Consider the following 23,332-nt stretch of genomic DNA (forward strand, 5'->3'; position numbering starts at 1 on the left):
GCCCGAGGGCAAAAGCAATGGCATCCATCAGACATTAGAGGAGTAGCTTTTCACTTGTCAATGTCTCACTTCAGCTCCGCGGCTTCTCGACTGGAAGATCGTTACTTGCGTGCTCCCCCACTTCACCTTGTCTGGAATTCTTCAGATATTCGAGCCTCGCACTCGCAAACGTCGGGTCAAAGGCGGCAGTGGTACCAGTTGCGGTCGATGCTCGTGGGATCATCCAGCGGACTAGACTCTTTGCCCGTGTCCCGTTCCGTTCAAGGGCAAGGGAGCATCTCACCTAATGACAATAAGGCCCAGTCTCTCCACCTGGCTACTAGGGGATTTACAAAGACTATCAAGCTAATCACCTAATACTACACGGTATCCGTAGCTATAATTGCGAGAGGACATGGAGGACTATGTCACAGGATGCGACACCTGCTAGAGGGCAAAACACGTAAGATGCTGTACCCATGATATGATAGTGGCAATCACTCGAGATGTATTCTGTGCAGCCACCCAGGGCCTCAACTAGAGCTGTTGCCTTGCGCTCAGGTGCCATCTCTCGACCCACGCCTGATGAGGCACCATGCTGATCTGCGAAAGGAAGTCAAGAGCGGTTTTCGTGCTGCAACAGACGAGGAATGAAAAGGTATAGACACAACGGGTTCCCACCGACTTTAGAGCTTCTTGCTCTTCCCGTCTTACACCCTTCCCATTCTACAGTTGCGTGGATGAGACGACCTCGCTTGGCAGAGCATCTGTCGCTGTGGGCTGGGGCATTACTTGGGATTTGTGCTTGACCGGTTTCAGGAGGTTGTGATTACCATACAGTGTAACCTTCTCATGCATCAACTGAAGCAGGCTTCAGTCTCGATGAAGTTCGTGGTCCGCAAGTCTGAGCAAGGGCGTCGTAAGATTAACTCAGTCGCCAGCATGATCGGAAACGGGCACTTAATTACAGTACCGTTTTCTCATGTCCAGGCCTCACTTCTCCTGATCTTCGTCTCAACCTCACCTCGTCCCTCAGAGGCGATGCATGCTCTGAAGGCGCACGTAAATTGTCACTCCGCCAAGGTCCTTGTACAGCATAGACGCGTCGTAGCTGCCTCGTTCGATTGTGGAAGGGACTCGGATTCTGTTATTTATGACTCCGCACGAGCAGCTTCACCAGGCTCGAACCTGCATGAAGCCCACCAGTCATATACAAGTATCATTGGCAATTTCGCTCGTGCACGAGCTTCCTCTCTCACACATCCACTGACCCGGAGAAGTCGAGTTCGCAAAGTTGATCCAACACCTTTGTTGCGTGCCACATTCCGAAACGAGCGTCACGCACAAGTGAGAGGAACAACCCCGCCGCCACTCAGTCAAAATTTCATCCCACTACGACATCCTGCGAGATCGCGCTCTCATATTCACCGTGGCGAGCGTGGTGAGAAAAGCCTTTCTACCGCACCCTCTCAGGCCCTTGAATCACCCATGACGTCCGAGGTGACCTCGACTCCCCCCTCCCAAGTCTCTGCCGCAGCACAACATAAGCCCCTCGTCGTTGGCCGCACGAAACCTCGATCCACGCCTACAGCCATGGCTGACTCGTCGGCGCCTGAGAAAGACGTCCCCGCCGACGTGAAGGCAGCTCTGAATCATGAGATTGCCGACAACGTCAAGTCGAACACTTCCGCAGCCGCGCCCGACGCCCCTCCAACGAACAAGCCCAAGAAAGAAAAAGCTCCCAAGCAGCCTAAACCACCCAAAGCCCCGGCCGCTCCAGCAGCCCCCGTCTCGCCAGCTCTGATTGACTTGCGAGTCGGCCATATCCTCCGCGCCATAGCACACCCTAATGCCGACTCCCTCTACGTATCGACGATAGCGATGGGCGACGCCGAAGGAACCGAACACACCCACGTCGACGAGGAGACAGGAAAGGTGGTTCGAACAGTGTGCTCCGGGCTGAATGGGCTCATTCCGCTAGAAGAGATGCAGAACCGCAAAGTGGTCGTCGTGGCGAACCTGAAGCCAGTCAACATGCGGAGTATAAAGTCTGCAGCTATGGTCCTGGCCGCTTCTCCGCCCGCAAAGGAGGGAGCAGACCCCCACGCAGCGGATCGTATTGTGGAACTGGTCAACCCGCCCGAGAGAGCGGAGGCCGGTGACGCGGTGTTCTTCGAGGGCTGGCCGTACGGCGAGGGCAAGGGACCAGAGAAGCAGTTAAACCCGAAGAAGAAGGTCTGGGAGAGCGTGCAGCCGGGGTTCTTCACCAGTGACGATCTTGCGGTTGGATTTGATGCGGGTCGACCAGGCGTGGAGATTGACGGCGAAAAGGACAAAAAGGGATGGCTTGTCGTCGAGGGCAAGGGAAGATGTACGGTGAAGACGCTCAAGGGAGCCGTCGTAAGGTGATTTGATCTCGGTGATCATCCATGCAAGACTGCTAGATCAAGCTGTGCGAAGTATGGACGAGATGCGTGGATTTGTCGAGAGTCCACGATTCGACTCTGACGGAGGTTGGACTCGCATCCTACGCCATACACCATACACCAGAACAGTCATGACCACTGAGAGTGGAATCAACCACCATGTTTGAGAAAAGACCAGCATGCTAGAGCAAAGAGCCACTTGCGCAGCCGAACAGGAGGCCGGTGTTTCGAAGAGAACACAGCAAGCACAGGCAGAATCGGGCGATAGAAAAGTCTTTACTCTTGTTCCTCCACTTCAGACTAGGTCAAGTCAGAGTATGAGATTGTATGTTTTCGGTGCTCTGCTCTACCTTATTATTCTGCTGTACGGGTGGCAATCTGCTACCACGCCACGCGACCAGAGGTACTCCGTACAGCCCCCATGTATCGAGCTCCAGAAGGAGAAGAAGACGCCTTCCTTGCATATCAACAGGGCGGCTCTCCGGTCGTTGCTCGCTGCTCGATGCGAAAATACATACATATATACTTCGTTCCTGGCATATAAGGGCGCTCATGTCGCGTCCCATCCCGGGTTAGACTGGTCTAAAGCACCCGTATGCTGTAGTGCACGAATGGCCGACACCTAGTGGCCGTCAAACCTGAAAACCCTCAAACGCTCACTTCAACGCTCACTTCAACAAGATGATCAACAGGACCAAGATGACGATGAGGACAATGATGGTGGTGATGCCCCAATTGTCCTTGGCCCGCTGACTCACGCCCTTTAACCGCCGCTTCGCCCCGTCCAGACGGCCCTGATGCCGATCCACGCCGCGGTCCACCTCGTCGAGCAGGCCGATTTGGCCCTCGAGCTCATCCCCAACTTGCATGGCGAGTTGCCTTTGTCGGCCTATGCTTTCGCCGAGCCGGTCCAGCTGCTCGTCCTGCTCGGCAATGACCTGCTGGTGGTACGCGTGGATTTGCTGGTTCGACATATCACCCGTCGGGTCCGGTGTGCGCGCACGACCGTCGTGATCTTGGTCGTCGACGTCCGTGTATCGCGCGGGAAAGAGCGCCGCGCGGTTTGCCTCGTCCTCGGCATCGTCAAGTGATTCTTGCGAGGGATTGTCTCGGAAGCGCACGTTTTTGGCGGCCTGAATTTGAGAGGCGTCTTGAGTTCTCCTTAGGTTGGAAGTCTTTTGCTGCTGGCGGGCCGCGGCGTCGCTTGACGTTCGTGTCTTGGCTCGGGCAAAGTCTTCTTTCAGAGCCGGATCGTTTGGGGAGGCGAGGGTGTCGTCGGCCGTGGTGGAGCGCTCGCCCTGGAACTGCCGGGAGAGGTCATTGTATTGCGAGCGCAGTTGGGGTAACGATTCGTCCGCGGGAGTGCGGGATGAGAGTGCCTCGATGCCTTCGCGGAAGGACTCTAACGAGCGGGCGATGTTGGAGTCTTGCGACGGGTTCGGGTCGAGGTTTAATGAAACGGCGCGCTGGCGTTCGAGGAGCGAGAGTTTGATGTGGTCGGCGAGGAGGAGGAGTTGCGAGGGATTGGACATGGCGGGTTGTGGCGGCAGAGAAGGGTTTGAGGCGAGGGAGCAATGGGAGCTAACGTGAAGTTCTATACAGCGAAGTGTTGGTCAGAGCGACCGAGTGTGTCTCAGACGTGCACGAATCGCATGGGACCAAGCGCTTGTCGTGGTGTATCTATTGCGTACCGTGCTTGCCGCGGCCAGGTGTACTGCGGTAAGCTGAAGCTGAAGGCTGCAGTGACGGTGGTGGAAGAAGTCCGGGGGAATTGCGCCCGGAGGCTCGAGGCTGGCAGGCCGGGTGGGGATTGCCTATGCATGACTGGGGGTGCCTGGGCAGTTTACAGTAGGGACCAGTGCCAAGCGCCCGAGGGACAGCGCATGAGCCTCCGCTGCACCAGTGGGCGGATTCCAGTGGCCCCTCAGGGTCCAACAAGCCCCGACCCGATCAGATCCGACGAATGCCTTCTCCACACGTCAAACCTCGCGACTCGGTTCCAACAACAAACTGACTTCATGTGCTGTCGTCCCCGACGCCCTTTTAAACATGCTGCTCCCCCTCCCTTTCAACATCTCATTCATTCTGGGTTGTAGAGCCGACCGTCAGAATGGACGACGACCACGATCTCCCCGTGTCGGACTTTGGCCTCGACAGCCCCAGCCCGCTTCAGTCGCAGTTCAACAGCCTCTTTGCCGAGTTCGCTCGGTCTCGTCCCCACATCTCACCTCCTAGATCCCCCTCGACCCGCCGGTCTCATCATGACCGTCCCAAAGAGCCCGAGCAGTCAGAGCAGCCCTCTTTGGACTTGCGCTCGCTCGAATACGCCGAGGACTACGACTCCCACTTGATGTGCCCGATCTGCCATGTGCCGTTCGTCGATCCCGTCGTCCTCGAATGCGACCATACCTTCTGCGAGTCCTGTCTGCACGAGTACCGGCATGGTGGCCAGAGCGGTCAGCGCAATCAGTGTCCTACCTGTCGAGCTTTCGTCTTGTCAATTTCCCGCAAAGCCTCCCGCCTCATCGTCAATATGTGCAACGAGGTCAAGGTGAACTGCCCCAACGAGGACTGTGGACAAGTCGTCCCTCGAGGCTATATTGAACGACACGCAACACGGGAATGTCCCCAACAGCGACTCAAATGCCCTGATGCAAGTTGCGGCAAGATGGTTAAGAGGAGGAATTTTGTTCCGGAGCAATGCATTCATTCCTCTCACATCGAGTGTGATTGTGGCGCCGTCATCGAGTTGGGCAAGGGCGACTGGCTCAGGCACAAGGATGAAGACTGTCCCAACACGGGCGTCAAATGCAAGCAGTGCGGCCAGAGGATCTCAGCCAGAGATTATTTGAACGGGGTGACTAGCCATATCTGTGACCGGGGCCATGCCTGTCCGGGAAAGGAGTACGGGTGTACAGACGATGTCCGTCCCGAAGACCTGGACCACCATGTGAGATCCTGTCCGTTAGCGAGAATGGCTCCGCACCTCAAGAAACAATCACAGCTCTTGCAGTCTCTGCAAGAACAATTGGCCATGGTCAAAGTTCGGAACGAGGTCCTCGAAACGGGCTTGGACAAAATCAATGACATTGTCAACGACCGAGTGCTGCCCCACATCGACCACCTCGACCGTTCTCCTCCTCCTGAGTCGGACATCGAGGAGATCGAACGCGATCACATCCCGTCAGCCATTTCGCACCGCGATCTCCTGATGCCGGCACATCTTCGTGCCTTGACCCCCTCGCCCGTCCCGATGGCTAGCACAGTCTCGCAGACAGAACAGCATTTGCTGGCCCTGCACGAATCGTTGCGAGGGACTGTCGACGGGCTAGAAAACGACATCACCGTCATGGCCGGCAATATAGCCGACCTTGACGCCCGAACGTCCATGCAACTAATGAACGAGACGCTACGAATCAAAGAGGAGCTCGCTCATATCAACGCGGCCTTGTTCAGCACTCGATCGCAAGTCCAGTGGCTCCTCAATCGCGAAAGGATAGGCCAACAGCAACAAGCGATGGGTATGCGTGGGCGCACGCCTTCCGTTCAGCCTCAGTCCACGAACCTAGAGCCATCCGCTAGAAGTTCCGTCTCGGAGAGCACAGATCATTCGGCGCAAGGGTCGAGTTCCGAGAGGCAGCCATCCCCAGGATTTGTCGCGTCGAGTCCAAGTTTTCGGCCACAGATGAGGCGGCCGAGTGGTGGAAGCCAGGAGAGGGTGAAACTGTGAACACAGTAGCTTTCTCGAACGGACGAAAGCATTGGAAGTTGAAACAGTCTAGCAACGTAGGGGTGGGTGTGCAGTCCTCTGAGATTCATCCTGCGGAGCGTAGCATAGCAGTACAATAAACAATCCTCACGAAACGCCAGTGAATGAATCTGATGACAATGACGATCCCACCACAAACATGTGCTCGACTGTATCAGGCCGCGCTCCTTATCTCCCAGAGCCTTGCCGTCTCGCTTGTCGTCTCGCTTCCCTTCGCTTGCTCTCGCGTGGACATACCATTTAAAGATCCCCCCCGCATGGGTGGGCGGTCTTCTGCGTTTCGCAACCACCATTCAATCCACTGACCCAATAGATGACCAGCAGGAACGCGAGATAGCGTGATCGTGATTCGTCCCTTGTATCCCGGGACACAGGAAACCCACCGCGAGGCTTCCTTCCTTTGTGAACCCGCGGTGATAAGGATACGAGCAGTGTATCTAGTACCGACTTAAGACTTTCGAGTACATAATTACTGCGGCGTCTCGTTGTGCTGCTCACGGGAGTATCTGAATATGGCTAGAGATAGCGATATGTGTTTGTGTGGCTACACAGTATATGTAGTGCCATCCACCGCAGTATCAGTCTGTTGGTCCAGTCGGTACATAATTATCGTCACCTTGCTACCAACATGGATGGGTAGTAATTATCGGACCCACCGCCGCGAGCATTGTGTACTGAGTACCGAGCACTACAGTGTAGACTGTACTCAGCTCGGATATTCTTCACGAGCATTTTCTCATACCCGATCATATCGTAATTATCGTATCATATCACTCCAGCCGGCGGATTTACGATCCCTTGGAAACAAACGCCTGTACTCGTTGCCGACAGGGCAGCACCAGCATCTATCGCAGAGGCGGATCACCCACCCACACGGCCCAGCGTCAACGTCAACATGGGCCACGGACGCACGCTCCAGTATCCCAAGACGCCCGTCAACAAGGTGAACCGGTATAATCAGCGAGGTGAGTGCGAGAATGTCACTTTGAGCGAAGACAGCGAGATTTGGTATTCCGGTGTCCATCCCTGCTGGAGCAACATGCTGTACTACTCGTTGGTGCTTTGTGAAAGTGCCACCCCCGGACGATTGAAGCAAAGTCAAGGGATCAAGAACGCTCTGCGTTACCACACCCTGTCGTGTTGTGCTGTTGTTTCGTTCGATGGATAGCCCACGCACCCGCCTGCCTGCCTCTCCTCCTTCATTTCAATTCTCAATTCCTCGCTCATCCTTACTAACTCTTTCTATCTCATCACCCAGCAACCTACGATCTCGAGCAGATCCACACCATCATCAACACGAGCACCGTTCTCCATGTCTCGTTCAATACGCCTGATCCTGGAAATCCCTTTCCCGTGACTTTGCCTGTAAGTTGAGTCGAGGCTGTGGCCTAATACTTCTCTGTTCCCCAACCCTTTCTTCCGCCCCCATCGCCTCCCTCAGTGATCATCTCTCATCCCTGTAGATGGTCGGCGTGGCTGCCTCGTTCGACCACCCATCCTCCTCGCTGGGCGAGCCCCTGGACGTCTACCTCCACGGATACGTCAGCTCGCGACTGATGAATCTGTCGCGCCGCGCCGAGACGGGGACCGAAGCCGGCACATCACCCGACGCAGGCCTCCCCGTCACCATCTCAGCCACCAAAGTCGACGGCCTAGTCCTCACCTTGACGCCCAACACGCACGATGTGAATTACCGATCCGCCACCCTCTACGGATACGCCACACTGGTGTCCTCGGTTGAGGAAAAGCTGTGGGCCATGGAGATGATCACCAACAGCGTGGTCTCGGGACGGTGGGCACATACGCGCGTCCCGCCCGACACGGCCGAGATGACGAGCACGAGTATTCTGAAGGTGAAGGTCGTGGGGGGCAGTGGGAAGATCCGCGTCGGCGGACCCCGGGATGAGCGGAAGGATCTCGAGCGCGGAGATATACGGGCTAAAGTCTGGACGGGGACGATCCCCGTCTGGGAGTCGTTTGGGGAGCCTGTGCCGTTTGAGGGCGTCAGCGTCGGAGACGGGAAGGGTAATTTGGTGCCACGTGTGCCGGAGCATGTTGTGGCTTTCGTGCAGGGGCGGAGGATGGAGAATGAGCGGTATGCGTTGGCGGCAGTGGAGGACCGGAGCCAGGATTGATTCAACGTCAAGGCAAAGGGTCAAAGACATGGTTAGCAAGTAGAATTGAAACGAAGAGTTTCCCCTGGGGTCTTGCGTATCGTGCCGTGTATCGTTTTCGATTGCTTTCAGGGGGGCAATGAATTTGAACCGTGTGAATTAGGAAGAGTGTGGAAGGATACTGTCTCACCGGCCCGCGGTATTGTACACACGCCTCGACGACGGAAAGTGGTTGAGTGGCTGTAGGAGTTGGCGACGATGCCGCACATCCAACTAGATTGCATACTCACTCGCGAGTAAGAGCGCAACTTGACGGCCCTGTCTGTCCTGGTCATCGTTCCTCCCTACTCCTGGCAATATTTGGCATTCTCCCCCAGCGAACAGAAAATCTCCCTTGAGTTATTCCTTCCCACGAAGCAACCGCTTCAGCTTCAAGAGAATTTGCACGTTCTGAGCTACACCTAACGTGGTCTACTGGACCACAATTTGGATCGCCGAGTTACTGTTGCTGGCTCGCCCTGAACGGGGCCGCCGCGGGAGTCAGACCCTCTGCCGTAGGAGTACGGACACTTTAGGCTGACCTGTTGCTCCTAGCAGCGTGGGGGCAATTACTCCGTACAAGTCCTGTGATATTGTGTGATCTCGAGTGGGTCCAGACGGCGACGTTCCCGATTCGCGCCATTTCGCATTCTGCTTCGCGTTCTGCTTCGCGTTCTAATTCGCGTCCTCCTTCGCGTCACTGGGCGCTTTTCCCGTCCGTACGGAGTAATCGGTTCGCTTTTGGGATGAATGGGCAGTGACTACCCAAACACATGCACGAGCATCAATCGGGAACCTGCAAGACAGAAGCGAAGTTGAGACACGCCAATGACTCAGAAGCGCGTGGTACGCATCACTCTCTATTGAAAGCCTATTATCGCCCGGCCTTTCCGTTGGTGGCCCAACTCCCTCCCCAAAGAAACCTATTATGTACACCATTTGTCCGAATTCTAACTTTATCATTTGTTTCAGATTTTATCCGCCTGTGGATCCCGGCAACATAGCTCGTTGCGTCTTCTGCAGCAACCACTCAATGTTAAAAAAGTCGAAGTCACATTGGCGAGCTAGTTGCTTCACGGTAATCCGAGAGTGACCTGTGGCGAGTGTCAAGTTAGCCAGAATCCCCAACAACTTCAAGGTAGAACGACAACTGAGGTAGGTTTACGTACAGAGGGAGCGATGTTGATGGGAATAGAATTAGAGGCTGCACTGTTCAGACTTACAGGAACGATCTCGTTGTCGCTGGCGACCGGGTTGTCGGTGGTGTTGTTGTTGCCACTGAAAGCGTTGCCGACATCACCGGCGTTTGCTGCCGTGACATCTCCACTGTTGGCGACGCCACCGAACGCAGCGTTGTCTCCACTGGTTTCAGGGCCGCTGACGCCGCTCAGCGTAGAAAGGTCTCCTCCAGAGGCACCGGCGGTCTGTGGGGTAGGTGCGGCCTCAATGGTGAGGAAGAGGAGGAAGAGGGCGCGAACGACACTGGTGAAATGCATGTTGAAGGATGTCGGGTGCGATGTATATCGGAAAGGCTTCTGATTGCGGCGAAGAGGTCAGAAATGAGTGACTGGTGGCTCAAAAATGAGTGACTAAGGTAAGTTGATGAGTGTGCGTATGCAGAAGAGAAAGGTGACACCCGTTGACCAGGGCTGCCTTTTAACACTGCATCGAGAGGAGGGCAGTTGCCTCCTATTTCGTCGCCGGAGCAAAGATGAAACTGCCACCCCACGACCACCGCGTTAGGCTCATGTCAGTGTGCTGCCACATTTGATTGCTGGTATCCTCTTCTGGTAGTGACACGCATCTCGGCAGGGGTGTTGAGATGTCAAACCGGCGAATCACCGCTTTACGTCCACAGCGCGCCGGACCATGCGCCGAGCCTCAGATCGACAGGATGATGTATCCGAACGATAAACGAGCTCCGAACAGATCTGCAAGCCACACCCGCGGCCGGACATCGTATAGTTCACGCCACGTTTTCAGCCGCTCTGCAACCCTCAATAGGTCCCCGTGCATAAGGGTTCTGATATGGACAGCGATCAACACCACCGTTCCCTTGTACAGAGAGCAGCACTTACTGCCTTATCAGACAGCATGCTGTCAGGTCCGCATACGGCCTCAGTGAAGCCTCCTTCCGCCGATAGCGGTGTGCTCGTTCCCCTTCCACGGCGATATCACTGCAATTTTGACTAAAGAATCAAGGAGCCATGGTCGACGCTTAGAAACGATAAGATTGAGCAGGGGAGCTCGAAGCACATGTGATTCCTGGCTGGCCTGGGCGACGACAACATGACATCTCCTGTCCAGGACTCATACTAAGTCATGGTCACTCGCTACCTCTGGTCGTTTCGCTATATCTTCGGTCACTCCCTTACACTTCCAGCCACTCTTTCAATCTGGTAGCCAAGTTCACTTCTCGTCACACTTTTGCCCTTTTGAATGTTTCTGCCCATCCGCCATGGGTCCTCGGCAGATCAACAACCCGAGGGTTCCTGATATGATACATCGGACAGGCTCTAGATCTCTATCCTTGACTGATGCCGACGACTATTTCTTTCCAGCACCTCCCCAGGTACCAAGGTCATCTTCGTTCAATAGCGAACGAGTATTACTTCCCGATGCCGGCGGACCATCGACGCCGTTGCCCGCGTACAAGCGTCAGCTGTCAAGCGACAGCACCAGCCGCAGCCGGACGTCAACTCTCAGAGACAGAAGTCTGGTGGATCTCAGCGATGTAAAGGCGAGAATGTATGAGAAGGTATTTCGTCCTCACCAAATGTACGATTTTCTACTGACAGACATGTAGGGCTTTGTCCCTGCCGCTGAAGAAGAGGCGATGCCATTCAATATCAAGTACAACTCATCTTGCTATACCGTCGAACGCCTGGCAGATTTCGATGATCTCGAACTCCGGCCGACCCTCGTCAAAGCGGTACACAAGCTGATGCCTTTCGTGACCGTTGCAGCCTTGGCTGCCAGCTTTGGTTATTTCGGCTTCCGGGTATACTGTACGCTTGCCACCCAGAGAGCGCGGGACAAAATTTACCCCATGGCATGGGTGTTTATCATTGCGGAGGCGTTCGTCGCGTTCCCGCAGCTCTTCTATGCCTTCTATTCCTTCCTTGCTCTTCGGTCGCGGAAACGGCCCAAGCTCCGTCTTCGAGGCAATGCTGTCCCCACGGTCGACGTCTTTGTTACCTGTTGCAAGGAGGACATCGACGTCGTTCTCGATACTGTCCGTGCAGCATGTGTGATCGACTACCCCAGGGACCGTTTCCGAGTAGTCGTCTGTGACGATGGCGGCTCTGAGGAATTGCGGCAAGCAGTCGGTACCCTGCGAACATGCTATCCAAATCTTCTTTACTGGGCACGAATCAAGGAAAAGGGCAAGCCCCATCACTTCAAAGCCGGTAACCTCATCGCTGCGACAGATATGGTTGCCACCCTTCCTGATGGACCCGGAGAGTTCATCGCCGCTCTGGATGCCGACATGATCCCCGAGCCTGAATGGCTGCGCACTCTGACGGCCCATCTGGTCATCGACGATAAAATGTCCTTGGTGTGCCCACCCCAGCTTTTCTACAATACGCCCAAAGGAGACCCTCTCTTCCAGAGCTTAGACTCTTTCGTCCGTGTGCAAGAAGTCATCAAAGATGCCAATGGTGTTGCATGGTGCACCGGCTCCGGGTACGCAGTGAGGAGGGCTGCTATTGAAAGCATCGGTGGGTGGCCCACGGGCTCGCTGGCCGAAGATGTCTTCACCAGTTCCATGCTGCTGGGCCACGGGTGGAAAACCGCCTTTGTGCACGAGCCACTCCAGTGGGGACTCGTGCCCGACACGTTCACCGGCCACCTCAAACAGCGGACGCGCTGGACTCTGGGCACGCTGCAAACGGCGGTCAAGCTCAATTTCTGTCTTTACGGAGTCGGCGCCCGGGGCATGACCTTCAGTCAACGCCTCTCCGGGTTTTTGTTCCCTGTGGATAACTTGCTCCGCATGTTTATCGCCTTTGCGGTTGTCGCCATCCCCGTCGGTCTAATGTCCGGCAAGGTCCTTGTGCTGTACGTCAGCGAGGAGCAGCTGCGGTGGCAGATTCGTCTCTGTTTCTTGGGCTTCGCGCTAGGTCGACTGGCCGAATACATCACCTTCTTGCCCTCGGGATACCGGCTTGCTCGACGAGACTTTGACGCCTCTCTGTGGATGCTCCCGTACAATGCCGTCACCATCGTCCAGTCTTTCCTTCTACCGAAATGGTTAGGCGGCAAGCCCATGGCCTTCTCACCTACTGGCTCTCTCACCTCGGAACTCAACGAGCGCGACATCAAGCAGAGGGCGCCTCTCTGGAGACGCCTCAAGGTCATCATCTGGGACTGCAAGGCTTACATCCACCTGGTGTACGTGGTGTTTACCGTGACTGCCGTCGTGTTGGCCTTTGGCCGCGCGCTGTCAATCACGGGAGATGTCAGCGCACAGTACCGCTACATCTTGACCCACATTTGCTGGCCACCGATGTTGTGGGTGCTGTCCGCAATCGCCTTCACCGTGCCCATCCGATACGCGATATGGCCTCCAACAGTGCCTGGTCGGGAGGAGCTACTCGAGCGGGACCCGGACACCTTTATCGCACACCCGAAACACGAGTCCAAGCAAACGAAATGGAGCAAGTTGACGTTGTTCCATGAGGCCGTGTACGTTGCTGTCACAGTGTATACCACGTTGGCGTTTGTGGCGACTCTAGTTTGGGATTGACCGTCAACCCAGTGGGTGCATTAGTCGCAAGGTGTGAGAGTAGAATAGACGACCATGGGGTGTCTCAATGACCTAGAACCTGGAGTACATAATGTTAATTAAAGGGATGGGTTCATGGGCGTTGGACGGTTCACGAGCAAGTTCTCTTGCACCACTTCATGTCTCTAGAATATTTGTGTGGAATTGCCGCTTACCCTGGTTTGAGGTCAATGAATCTCGCTGCTCAATACCACATATAAGTACAGGAGATCGCAGGCAATGGAGAACATGAGAAAGCATTCCTCCAGAGCTGACCAATTTGGTTTGTCGACCACATCGGGAGTACTCCATACCAACAAGAAGCTAGATTCCAACTCGTTAGTACCTAGAAGGGAGAGTCCTACCTGGATCCGAAGAGGCCCGATCCATCAGCACTTCTCAGAATCAGAAACCATACAGAGCTAACCCTCTACTTCAATGGGGATCCCCCATCCGAAGCAGAACGGCGTCTCGTGAGGCAAGCCATTGAAGAACGCAATGCATATATCAGTATAATTGAGCGGGAAAAGATATGCTCAACTGGGCGACATAGACGGGAACCACTTAATTACAGATCTCTGTCACGAAACGACGTTTTTGGTCGTCTCCCTGTCTGTAAGTAGGTACATACCTCGTACCTAGGTGCGGTGCATCCAGGTTCTGGGCCTACAGTAACTCGTAACAGCAGTCACTCACTCTTACCTTGTAGGGGACAGTAGTTGCAGTAGAGCTGCCACTACATAGTGGCCTGCGCTTGCCGTGAACGAGCTGAGCTGGTGAGCGAGTCCTCCCCTCCGTCTTTTCTGTCATCACCTCTCACCCTCACACTCGACCGACCCCTGCACTTTGCACGCTGCACGCACGCCCCCAGAGCTCCATAAGAAAACCACCTACAGTAGCTTCATCAAGCCTCACCATGGGTAAAGAATCCGGTTCCGGCAGCACGGGCTCCTCGAGCTCCTCGTACACCCCCTACACCATCAACTCCAGCGGGACCAATTCTCAGGTACGTGCCAATTAGTCACTGGTGGAATGGAATACATGCCCGCTTCGAGATCCCGCTGACATGATGTTTCTCCGCGCGTAGGGCAACAGCTACGACAATCGCACCCAGCCCGGCGGGAATGCATATCATTACTCCAATTCCAGTACGTCACATTTCCGATGGATACTGGTCTCCGACATCCAGATGAGCACATGAGCTGATGAAAATCATCTGACAAATGTAGATGGCTCTTACTACTACTCCAACGCCAACGGGTCCTCCTACTACAACATCGGGAGTGGATCGTCGACGTATACTGCACCCGACGGGAACGTGTACAAGAAGTAGGTAGGCACGCAGGCACGCACGGAGGTCACGCTGGTCGGGTCGACGACACGTGAGGAAGCGAAGAAAGAATGAATAGAAGCTTGAGAGCAGGATGATTATGGCTTCCAATTCCAAAGTCGACACCTTTTTGGTTTGCACCGATAGGAAGTGACTGCTGAAATGCTTTCCCGGTCCTGCGTTATACCTACACAACTGTGCTGGAACCGAGACGCAACAAGGGACTCGATACTGTAGCTTCCAACTCGAAAGTCAATACAGTATCCTTTTGGTTCACGGGTATAGAAATTGACCGCTGAAATCCTCCTCGCGTCATGTGTCATCCGGTGTACCTCCACATAGATGTGCTGTGGTTCCGATCTTTTCACGTTGGGGCCATGGAGTACCCCTTGCAGGACATCCCTAGGTCGGAAAGCTGCGGCGATCTTCTAGAAGCTCCCACTCTCGCTCTTTGCCCGCATGCCGTGTAACTTCGGAGCCCGGCATTTGCTCATCGGCCTGTCGTTGACAGCGACAGCAACAGGAACAACACATGCTATCTCTGTTTGCCGTAGCCCGTACGCGTGCGAGTGCGAATAGCTTGTACGCGGTCGTTACGCCACACCCCCGTGCATACTGTGCTGGACCCGTCCGAGCTTGTCTCCACGCCAATGGATCAACCCGAGGAATGGGTCGCACAGACACAGACGCCTGGCGTCAACGGCATGGCATGTGAGCGGCTGAAGCGCGAATGCCACGCAAATGCTGCTCGTGTCGGCGTCGGTGGCGCGTGGCAGTGGCCGGTCGTGATTGAAATGCATATCTTCGGCCCCTGTTCCCTTTGATAAGCGTTCATGGAGCTCTCTCGTGGCGGGCCACCAGTGCGTCAGTCGTCGTCGCAGTATCCTCGGATGCTATTTAGAGCCCGGACAGCAGTGTGCTCCCCCATTGTCCATTGTCCCATAGCATGGAAATGTGAAGGTCGAAAGGCCCGCGTTCAGAACCGTGGAGGCTCCGCATATTCTGCCATCACACTTCTGACTCTGCCTCTGCACTTGATTGTCCCTCACAAGCCGCCCTTCCCGTGGCTATTGACGGCCATCTAAAGCAATGGCCTGAATATCCGCGACTGTCGCTCTTTGATCCATATTGTTTTTAGAATTGCCATTCTTGCAGCGTTTCATTCTGTGTCCAACTCATTGTCGCTCATTCGTACATGCTTATTCACCACAAACGACGTCGCCCGTCGCTTCACCTCGTCCAGCAAACGGCGACGGCGAATCAAACGGAGTCGTCGAGATCCGCTTTCTCACAGCGTTACGGCCCTCCTTCTGTGGTATATCTTCTGTGTCGGTCAACGCTCACTTGTGGCTGATTCGAACCAGCAGCACTCTGACCGTACATGCCCAAGACAACATACAATCCAGCAACAGACCAAACGATACAACATACCACAGGCACAATGGCCTCTTTTGGAAAGTTCAGAGCATCAATGATGAAGAAGATCGACTGGTTGAAGGGCAAATTGAAGCGTCGTTCAGCCGAGGCAGCTCCAAAGGAAGAGAAGAAGCTAGTGATTGTAAGTCATCGCTTCTGAGACGGACTCAAGGAATGAGACGAGACTGACAACTTTTGCTTGAAGGGAAACCCAACCAACTTCCGCCGAAAGGAGGTGACCCTCGGTGTTGATTGTCAAGGGTAAGATCCGTCAAGATAATGATCGTTTTCACAGGGTCGACGCTGATATCCAATGTTAGGAAGCCTGCTTTGGTGGAGAAGGCGCGGGAGGACGCGCAGCCGATGCACAACGCGGCCAAGTCCGTTGTCTGAACGGGCGACATGCGCAACAACATGGAGACAATTGGCATGGACGTGTGCCTGTGCTCTCAATGAGCTCTTTCAACGATGACCGATAGCAGGCGATAGCATTGGATAGCGACCAGGAGCGTGCTGCACGTAAGATGAGGCCACATATGAAATGATCATAACCACATTGGCACTTCATCTAGCCTCGACTTTTTTTCCTTCCCTTTGTCTGACAGCAGCGCTGGCCTCGACTTCCGTCTGTCATCCTCGGATTTGATGACTGTTTCTGGAGTATCCCAGCCGTCATCAAGGTCAAAAAAGAACTTGCGTTTAGTCAAGGGACGCGTTGCGGGCTCACCAACGGCTGGAGCAGGTCTGGATTCGGAGGAGTTCTTGTCGACTACACGAGTCACCGGGATCGTTTGAGAGGTAATGGCATTGACCACTGCGTCCCGTTGCTGAGGCGCTTTGCCGTGCACATCGTTTAGTTCAAGAGCATCACCCTCATTCCCCCCCCTGGTCTCTTTTCGGGAGCTCTGAATTCTGGTGAGGCCTAGCCCAGCCTTGGTGCTGCTCGATATGCCCTCCAGTCCCACCAAGGATCGCTTCTGTTCGTTACCACCAACCATTAGGGGAGCCAAACTGGTACCGGACCATAAATTGGCCACTTTCTCGTCTTCGCCTTCTTCTTCTCCTTCGCGTGTTTTGTCAGCTGTGACACGCCGCAAGGTATTCCTCTGCCTTCTTTCGAGAGCCGCAGTTTTCAGCCGATTCTTTGCTTCCTCGGACATGGGCGAGGTCGGTGCAGGGAGAGCTTTCGGAGGAGCTTGACGAGCTTGCTTGACCAGTCTCTTGTATTCGGCGTGGTGTAGGTGTGCGGTATATGACTGTGCCACCGTCTGCAATTCGTCTTCGACCATAATATAGCCGTCATCTCGGTCATAACCCTGGTGCATTAACCTGGTGAGTGTGTTAGCGAAGCGTTCTCCAAATCCACACCAAATAGCTCACTGGACAGCCGGCGGTCCTCTGACGGGAGAGGAAGAAGGCGTTCTCCCTGACGATATTAGTGTAGTCCATGCGCGAGTGCTAGAGATACTAACGGCTTGATTTTGGTGTAATATCCGGTCGAGACACACGACCACGGGTCCTCGATGTTCCTTTAGTCTCGGACCTGTCATCGTCTGTTGGGGCAGACACTTGCTCTTTCTTCAGGCGAGGCGCTGGTGTTACGCGTGGCTTCTTTGCCGGTGGCTCATGCTTTACGTTCCAGGGTAGGGTACGGGCCATTGATCAGGATGGTCGGCTCCGACTACGGAAGCCCAGATGAAGCAGGAATTCAAGGAGGATCGGAGCGCTGTGAATTATTCTTTCCTAATGCCAGTCTATGCATTCTGGTGATCTTTCGCAGTGCGCTGTAGGCAGGCAGTGACGGGGAAAGGCAGCTCGGTGGTAAAACCATAAAGACATGTGTGCGCGCGGGAACAGAGAGTCAAGAGTGCAGGTGGGCAGGTGCCGTCACTGCCACAGCGACTCCCCGCCGGGAACTTTAGCGGTTCAAGAGGCATTTCATGAGCAACGACGACGAAACAGGCAGAACAAATAGAGAGAAAAGAAAAATGAAATCTAAGATGGACAAATGCATCTCTGCGAGTCTTGCCATTTGAATGATTGCAGATTAATGTCTGCGACCTTTGCCATTTGCGCATAACTGCTCGGGGTATCTATTTTGTGCTCGCCGTCGAACCATAATTCACGTCAATGCCACCAGTCCGGTTTAAAAACAGTAGTCCCTCGTAAAAGTGTGTGGCGATCCCAATGGACCCCGTTGGTACGTTGGTATCCGTTGCGCCGGTGTCCCATGCTATCCAGGCGAATCCCCAGACGCTCTCAAATTGATGCATGCAGAACGGTCATGCGTGCTTTCCCTATGCTTCACCAGGCTTCTTGGAGTTGCAGCTGACGATCTTGACCTTGTCTGCATGGAACTCCTGACCGCCATCACTCTTAAACCTCACATCTTTTACAAGGAAGGTCCAAACATCGTCGCAGAACCGGTAGGTTTCAAGGTGACCCTGCAGACTCTGTCAGCCCGTCCCAGAGCGAGATTTTTCTGCAGCGCGGACCTTGAATGTCAGTCTTGACTTGACCTTCTCTGCAAGCGTTTCCGCAATGGCGCGGTCAAAATTGCTTAGGATCTTCATCGCCAGTTGAGGTTCAATTCGGCCATCGTTGATTAGGTCATCAATCGTATCGATGAGCGCATCGCCAATACTGCACAGTTCTCGTCAATCAATGAAGCAGTCTACACTTGCGAGTTCGACAGTGATGAAGGCAGCAATTCTCAGAGGGTGGCGACCTGCACTGGGAAGCCTACCTACTGCCGCGATACAGTTCATAATACTGTTGAGCGGCCATTGCTGACTTCCTCGATATGATGATGTCGCCCGATGTTGTAGCGCGACTATGCAGGCCGAGGACAACAGACCAGCCGGATCCAGAGAGCGGTCCAAAGGGAGGCAGAAGTGATGTTAGAGAGAGAAAGGTATGTATATGGCTTCAAGGGCGGTGTTGAAGGGATGTCATTAGTGATTGGCAGGACGAAATCCCCGGCCTTGGCAAAGACCCCACCAGACCCCGGCTGCCTGGCGTCTGGCGTCACTGCTGCATGAGAGGAAGCGAAGCAAGTCGTCACATCATTTCCTCACGCTCTTCGAATCTATCTGCTTCCCATAGTACTCGTACCTCATAAGCTCTTAATCAGCCAAAAATTCAGGATGAAACTGGTATCAATATCGAGATTGCCTGTGGCCCGGCTTGGTGTGGTTAGGCGGGCATTAAGCCAGGCACGACTTGCTTCAACGACTACTAAAAGCGAGCAAAGCGAGCCCCCTGCTCAGCCACAAGATCCGGCAAATTCAACCAAGAAGAAAGAATCCATGGATAAGCTCAAGAAGACGCACAAGTCCATGGCAGAGCTGGACGAAGAAATGAGGCTGGCCATGGAAGGCATGTCAGGCGAAGGGGGCGAATACGGACTCGAACTTGAAGGCGGAAAGCCTGTGGCGATGAAGCGATCTGTGAAGGACAACATGTTCAGATACATCTGAACCAGTGTCAAGGAGCAAAGACACCTGAAGCATGTTGGGTGGATCATGCCTCCAAGCAAGCGCACCGAAAATCCCCCCCAGGATATCATGCTGTTCCAACAATATCAAGCTCAGATCTGGCAACAAAGGATCACTAAGATAGCTGTCTCAAAGGCTGGCGTTGTACAGTTTGTTGATGTCCCCAACCAGGTCGTCAACAGAGCTGCCACCGGGACAATCATACCACTCTCCGCCGTCACGAATACATCGGATTTCGCCTGCAAGTCTGACTGTACAGCTCTTTGTGACGTTGTTCTCCTGGCTCCTTTCAATGCTGGCTCGAAGCAAGTCGATGCCTTCTCCTTCATCACTGATACACGAATTGAGTTTCTGGAAGTCAAGACCATGTTCCATCGCACAGCTTTGGACCAGATCTCGTTTCGGGATGTCGGGATAGTCGGAGATCAAACAATTGGCATACCCAAGCCATAGTTTCACGTCGGGGTAGATTTTGGCAGCGCAGAGGAGAATGATGTCGCCGAGACACTCGGCTGGGCCGTGTACACACGAGACTGCATCGGAGTTTGGGTCAATACTGTAGACATGTCAGACAGGCTTCACTCTGCAAGGAGGAGCGAGTCATGTACCTTCCAATAAATGACATCGTCAAGTTCACCTTCTCCGACACTTTCACCATGGTTGGCACTATCAGTTCGCGCAAGCAATCCCTTGCATCTGGACATTTCGACATGACATGTATCTCCAGCGGTACTTTTCCTTCGGTTGTGACCGGTCTCAGGGATAGAGCGGGGTCATCGTGATGGTGGCAGACAAAGGTGGTCGGAAAGAGGTAGAATATTGCCAGGAGCGTAAGGAAGACGGGGATTGTTCGCTTGAGAACGTATTGGGTTTGATAACTTCGAGGACCGTAGTTGTTGACTGGTGGTACCTCAGTTGCAGTCGCAGATGGGTCGTGCAGCAGGTGTTGTTGCTTTTCATTGAATGATGGCGTCTGGCTATCCATGATGAAGAGCCTAGATATCACACTCCACCACAAACGTAGTCAAGAAAACATCGCAAGTTACGGCAATGTTGAGAGCCGCAAGAGCGATTGAGGATTACCGAGAGTGGTCGAGTTTCGCGCTCGGTGTTGCACCTTCCAATCGTCGAGCGAATCTGCATGTGAAATGCAAGCGCAGGTTGTCCAGACTCGGATTAATTACGGATCCATGTCGTCCGGGGGAGCCGCGGCAGGGCTGTAAGGCCTACGGGCAACTCCGTCCTGCTGCCCGCGCCACTCTAGACCACCTCAGCAGTGACAAACCTCAAGCAGGCAGGGAACCATGAGTTCTTCACTGTTGGATGGATCACATTGAGTAGTTCAAGTGGTCAGAAATAGGAATTGCAGGAAAGCAGCTCACACGGCGTGACTCTGACCATACAACCCACTCTCACGTCTCGACCGGAGGCTGCCGTCGTCCCCCGGTCGAACGAGGGCAAAATGGATACATAGTACTCTTGTACGGAGTACTCTCGACGGGGTCAGGGATGATTCGCCCTATGAGTCATGTTGATATGCTCCGAAGAACGGCGAGAGCCTCAGTTTCCACGTGGCACATGGTATGGAGCTTCAGATCAAGTGGGAAGTCCCCCAGCTTGAGGTCCTCATACGTGGGGTTTAGCCCCAAGCCTCATCTGACTTTCACCAAATGAGTGCCGATGGTGGGAAGCGGTGCGGGTTCTACATGTCCTGAAACGACTGCTTAGATCGGTGCTGATTCGTACGCGAACACGCTTGAGGCTGGACTTTTCCCTTTTCCTCCTCTACCCAGCGTAACATCCGACCACAGGGTCACATCTGAACAACAGAACATCACCAACACATCCCTCCTTATGAGGACTGCCTTCTACCTTGTGCGTGAACTTCTCTGAGCGTGTCAGAGTCGCGCTTGCTTTTGACTTTTCGGACAACTGGATTCATCCACGCCCTGAAAGATCCGTACATTCAATCTCGGCCCCGACCTCGGATACCATTTTTCTCGCCTCCCCAATGCTGACTTGGTTGCCCTGCACGTGAGTCCGAAGTACCGCCTTGTGAAACCATCGCGAGCGACGAACTACAACCTTACGACGCGTCCACCATCATGTCAGAGCTAGCTTCGGCACAGTCGGCTAGCAATGAGAGTCCACCGCCCGACGACCTCGAAGGCGAACTGGATGCGTTCATTCAACCTCTCCTCATCGACGACAATGTGGTGCACAACCTGGCCTATCAGTTCTCCAAAGTTTACGAGGAGCTCGCCATACGATCCGATGAGCAGTTTCTGCCAACGCCCGTCACAAAGTTGCCCACCGGACAGGAGACTGGTCAGTTTCTTGCCATCGACGTCGGAGGCACCAATCTGCGAGTCGCATTTATCGAGCTACTAGGCGACGCCGAGGAGCTTCTCCCGACGGCCAATGGAGTGGAACGGTCACGTGAAACAATTAGAAACGCCCAGCGGCCACGAGTACGACGGACCTTGGAGAAGGCGTGGCCCATAGGAGAGCATCTGAAAATGGACAAGACTGAAGACCTCTTCGCCTGGATTGGTGATTGCATTGCTGAAGTTGTAAGCGACCGACTGACTTCAGACAACGACAAAACGCCCGTACCAGAAGAGCTCGCAATGGGCATCACCTTCAGTTTCCCCATGATGTAGGTTCTTGCCAAATCTACATTCCCAGCTTGCTGACGGAGAACCAAGCCAGACAGAACTGTCCTCTGCGACACTGATGCCTATGGGCAAAGGTTTTACCATTAGTTCCGACCTTGATCTTGGCTCGACATTGTTGCAAGGCTATATCAGGCACACCCGTCGCCAGTCACCCACGAGCTCGTCTCCCAAAGCAAAGCGGAGGAAGCTTGGACCCTTGCCTCGACTGAAGGTTACCGCCATCACCAATGATACCATCGCGACACTCGCTTCTCTGGCATACAGTGTCAAATCCTTACCTAATTCACGGGTTGTTGCCGGTATCGTTGTCGGCACGGGAGTCAACGCTACCATTCCCATGAAGTTTTCCAGCCTGGGTGAAGCCAAAGTCGAGTCAATCAGAAAGAACAAACCCGATGCAACAGAGACTGTCGTTAATACCGAAGTGACGATTGCCGGTGCTTGTGGTCCTCTGCAAAGTATGACCACGGAATGGGATCGGCAGCTCGATAAAAACTGTGCTCGACCAGGTTTCCAGCCGCTGGAGTACATGACTGGAGGTCGGTATATCGGAGAGCTGGTCCGCCTCATCTTCTTCGACTACATGACCAGAGCACACAAACCGCCTGTGCCTGCGGCATCCCTTCCTGCGACGATTGTCCACAGCTACAGCTTCACTACGACCTTCGTAAGTGCCGTGGTAGCACGAGCCCGGTCGGATTCGGAACTCGCGGGCGAGTTGAAACGTCGGATACCACCTCCTGAATCGTCCAACTGGGGATGGACACCTCATTCAGCCGGAGCCCTCCGCAAGATCGCACATCTTGTTCAGGTTCGATCCGCCGGGCTGATTGCTGCTTCAACAGTCGGGTTGCTGGCCACCGTGGGTGAGATCGCCTTGTCGGAGCCCGGCAGCCCTGCCTCTCTTCCTGATGGCATGGTCTTGACCGACAGCAAGCCATCATCGCCGAAGTCGATTCTTTCGTCCCTCCAGCGTGATACGCGAGATGGTTTGTCGCCAGCTCCCGGCTCGAGCGCATGGAAATCGGGCCCTGAAGAATTGGTCATCGCGTACACTGGTGGCATCATCCAGCATTATCCTAACTTCAAAGAACAGACGCAGCGGTTCATCGACCGACTGGTAATGAGAGCTGGCGTCCAGGATGGTGGTAAGAGCGTGTTCTTGAGGGAAGCCCGCGATGGCGGCATCATCGGCGCTGGTGTTTTAGCGGGTATGGAGACTATGGAAAGAAATTCGTCGTGATCCGAGCTAGCTTTGTGTCTGCACAGTACAAAGCAAGCCGCTTACTGTCTATCTTGACGCGACGCATTCAACG

The 23,332-nt window shown here is 54.3% G+C and overlaps 13 protein-coding genes across 13 annotated transcripts; 8 read left to right on the forward strand and 5 right to left on the reverse strand.

Annotated features, from left to right (window-relative positions):
• Nucleotides 1-1,572: 1,572 nt before the first annotated feature.
• On the forward strand, nt 1,573-2,388 carry A1O7_08214 (tRNA-binding protein; the record flags this gene model as incomplete). Its single annotated transcript, XM_007762207.1, has 1 exon — nt 1,573-2,388. The coding sequence occupies one exon, from the start codon at nt 1,573-1,575 to the stop codon at nt 2,386-2,388; it is 816 nt and encodes a 271-aa protein (XP_007760397.1).
• Nucleotides 2,389-3,073: 685 nt separating this feature from the next.
• Nucleotides 3,074-3,937, reverse strand: A1O7_08215 (uncharacterized protein; the record flags this gene model as incomplete). The annotated part of the gene is made up of 1 exon (XM_007762208.1): nt 3,074-3,937. One exon carries the CDS (start codon nt 3,935-3,937, stop codon nt 3,074-3,076), a length of 864 nt encoding a protein of 287 aa, XP_007760398.1.
• Nucleotides 3,938-4,515: 578 nt separating this feature from the next.
• On the forward strand, nt 4,516-6,135 carry A1O7_08216 (uncharacterized protein; the record flags this gene model as incomplete). Its single annotated transcript, XM_007762209.1, has 1 exon — nt 4,516-6,135. One exon carries the CDS (start codon nt 4,516-4,518, stop codon nt 6,133-6,135), a length of 1,620 nt encoding a protein of 539 aa, XP_007760399.1.
• A 934-nt stretch (nt 6,136-7,069) lies between these two features.
• On the forward strand, nt 7,070-8,309 carry A1O7_08217 (uncharacterized protein; the record flags this gene model as incomplete). Its single annotated transcript, XM_007762210.1, has 3 exons — nt 7,070-7,139; nt 7,433-7,539; nt 7,638-8,309. 3 exons carry the CDS (start codon nt 7,070-7,072, stop codon nt 8,307-8,309), a joined length of 849 nt encoding a protein of 282 aa, XP_007760400.1.
• Nucleotides 8,310-9,400: 1,091 nt separating this feature from the next.
• On the reverse strand, nt 9,401-9,823 carry A1O7_08218 (uncharacterized protein; the record flags this gene model as incomplete). The annotated part of the gene is made up of 2 exons (XM_007762211.1): nt 9,401-9,421; nt 9,551-9,823. 2 exons carry the CDS (start codon nt 9,821-9,823, stop codon nt 9,401-9,403), a joined length of 294 nt encoding a protein of 97 aa, XP_007760401.1.
• Nucleotides 9,824-10,785: 962 nt separating this feature from the next.
• Nucleotides 10,786-13,077, forward strand: A1O7_08219 (uncharacterized protein; the record flags this gene model as incomplete). Its single annotated transcript, XM_007762212.1, has 2 exons — nt 10,786-11,085; nt 11,134-13,077. 2 exons carry the CDS (start codon nt 10,786-10,788, stop codon nt 13,075-13,077), a joined length of 2,244 nt encoding a protein of 747 aa, XP_007760402.1.
• Nucleotides 13,078-14,011: 934 nt separating this feature from the next.
• Nucleotides 14,012-14,428, forward strand: A1O7_08220 (uncharacterized protein; the record flags this gene model as incomplete). Its single annotated transcript, XM_007762213.1, has 3 exons — nt 14,012-14,101; nt 14,183-14,243; nt 14,325-14,428. 3 exons carry the CDS (start codon nt 14,012-14,014, stop codon nt 14,426-14,428), a joined length of 255 nt encoding a protein of 84 aa, XP_007760403.1.
• A 1,438-nt stretch (nt 14,429-15,866) lies between these two features.
• On the forward strand, nt 15,867-16,234 carry A1O7_08221 (uncharacterized protein; the record flags this gene model as incomplete). The annotated part of the gene is made up of 3 exons (XM_007762214.1): nt 15,867-15,983; nt 16,047-16,102; nt 16,162-16,234. The coding sequence occupies 3 exons, from the start codon at nt 15,867-15,869 to the stop codon at nt 16,232-16,234; spliced, it is 246 nt and encodes an 81-aa protein (XP_007760404.1).
• A 152-nt stretch (nt 16,235-16,386) lies between these two features.
• On the reverse strand, nt 16,387-17,290 carry A1O7_08222 (uncharacterized protein; the record flags this gene model as incomplete). Its single annotated transcript, XM_007762215.1, has 2 exons — nt 16,387-17,157; nt 17,222-17,290. 2 exons carry the CDS (start codon nt 17,288-17,290, stop codon nt 16,387-16,389), a joined length of 840 nt encoding a protein of 279 aa, XP_007760405.1.
• An 848-nt stretch (nt 17,291-18,138) lies between these two features.
• Nucleotides 18,139-18,628, reverse strand: A1O7_08223 (transcription initiation factor TFIIA small subunit; the record flags this gene model as incomplete). Its single annotated transcript, XM_007762216.1, has 3 exons — nt 18,139-18,285; nt 18,337-18,484; nt 18,588-18,628. The coding sequence occupies 3 exons, from the start codon at nt 18,626-18,628 to the stop codon at nt 18,139-18,141; spliced, it is 336 nt and encodes a 111-aa protein (XP_007760406.1).
• A 359-nt stretch (nt 18,629-18,987) lies between these two features.
• Nucleotides 18,988-19,320, forward strand: A1O7_08224 (uncharacterized protein; the record flags this gene model as incomplete). Its single annotated transcript, XM_007762217.1, has 1 exon — nt 18,988-19,320. One exon carries the CDS (start codon nt 18,988-18,990, stop codon nt 19,318-19,320), a length of 333 nt encoding a protein of 110 aa, XP_007760407.1.
• A 147-nt stretch (nt 19,321-19,467) lies between these two features.
• Nucleotides 19,468-20,323, reverse strand: A1O7_08225 (uncharacterized protein; the record flags this gene model as incomplete). Its single annotated transcript, XM_007762218.1, has 2 exons — nt 19,468-19,894; nt 19,947-20,323. 2 exons carry the CDS (start codon nt 20,321-20,323, stop codon nt 19,468-19,470), a joined length of 804 nt encoding a protein of 267 aa, XP_007760408.1.
• Nucleotides 20,324-21,443: 1,120 nt separating this feature from the next.
• Nucleotides 21,444-23,259, forward strand: A1O7_08226 (serine/threonine protein kinase; the record flags this gene model as incomplete). The annotated part of the gene is made up of 2 exons (XM_007762219.1): nt 21,444-21,997; nt 22,047-23,259. 2 exons carry the CDS (start codon nt 21,444-21,446, stop codon nt 23,257-23,259), a joined length of 1,767 nt encoding a protein of 588 aa, XP_007760409.1.
• Between the last annotated feature and the right edge of the window lie 73 nt (nt 23,260-23,332).

Source organism: Cladophialophora yegresii (genome assembly GCF_000585515.1).
Source record: "Cladophialophora yegresii CBS 114405 chromosome Unknown aczIN-supercont1.6, whole genome shotgun sequence".
NCBI lineage: Eukaryota > Fungi > Ascomycota > Eurotiomycetes > Chaetothyriales > Herpotrichiellaceae > Cladophialophora > Cladophialophora yegresii.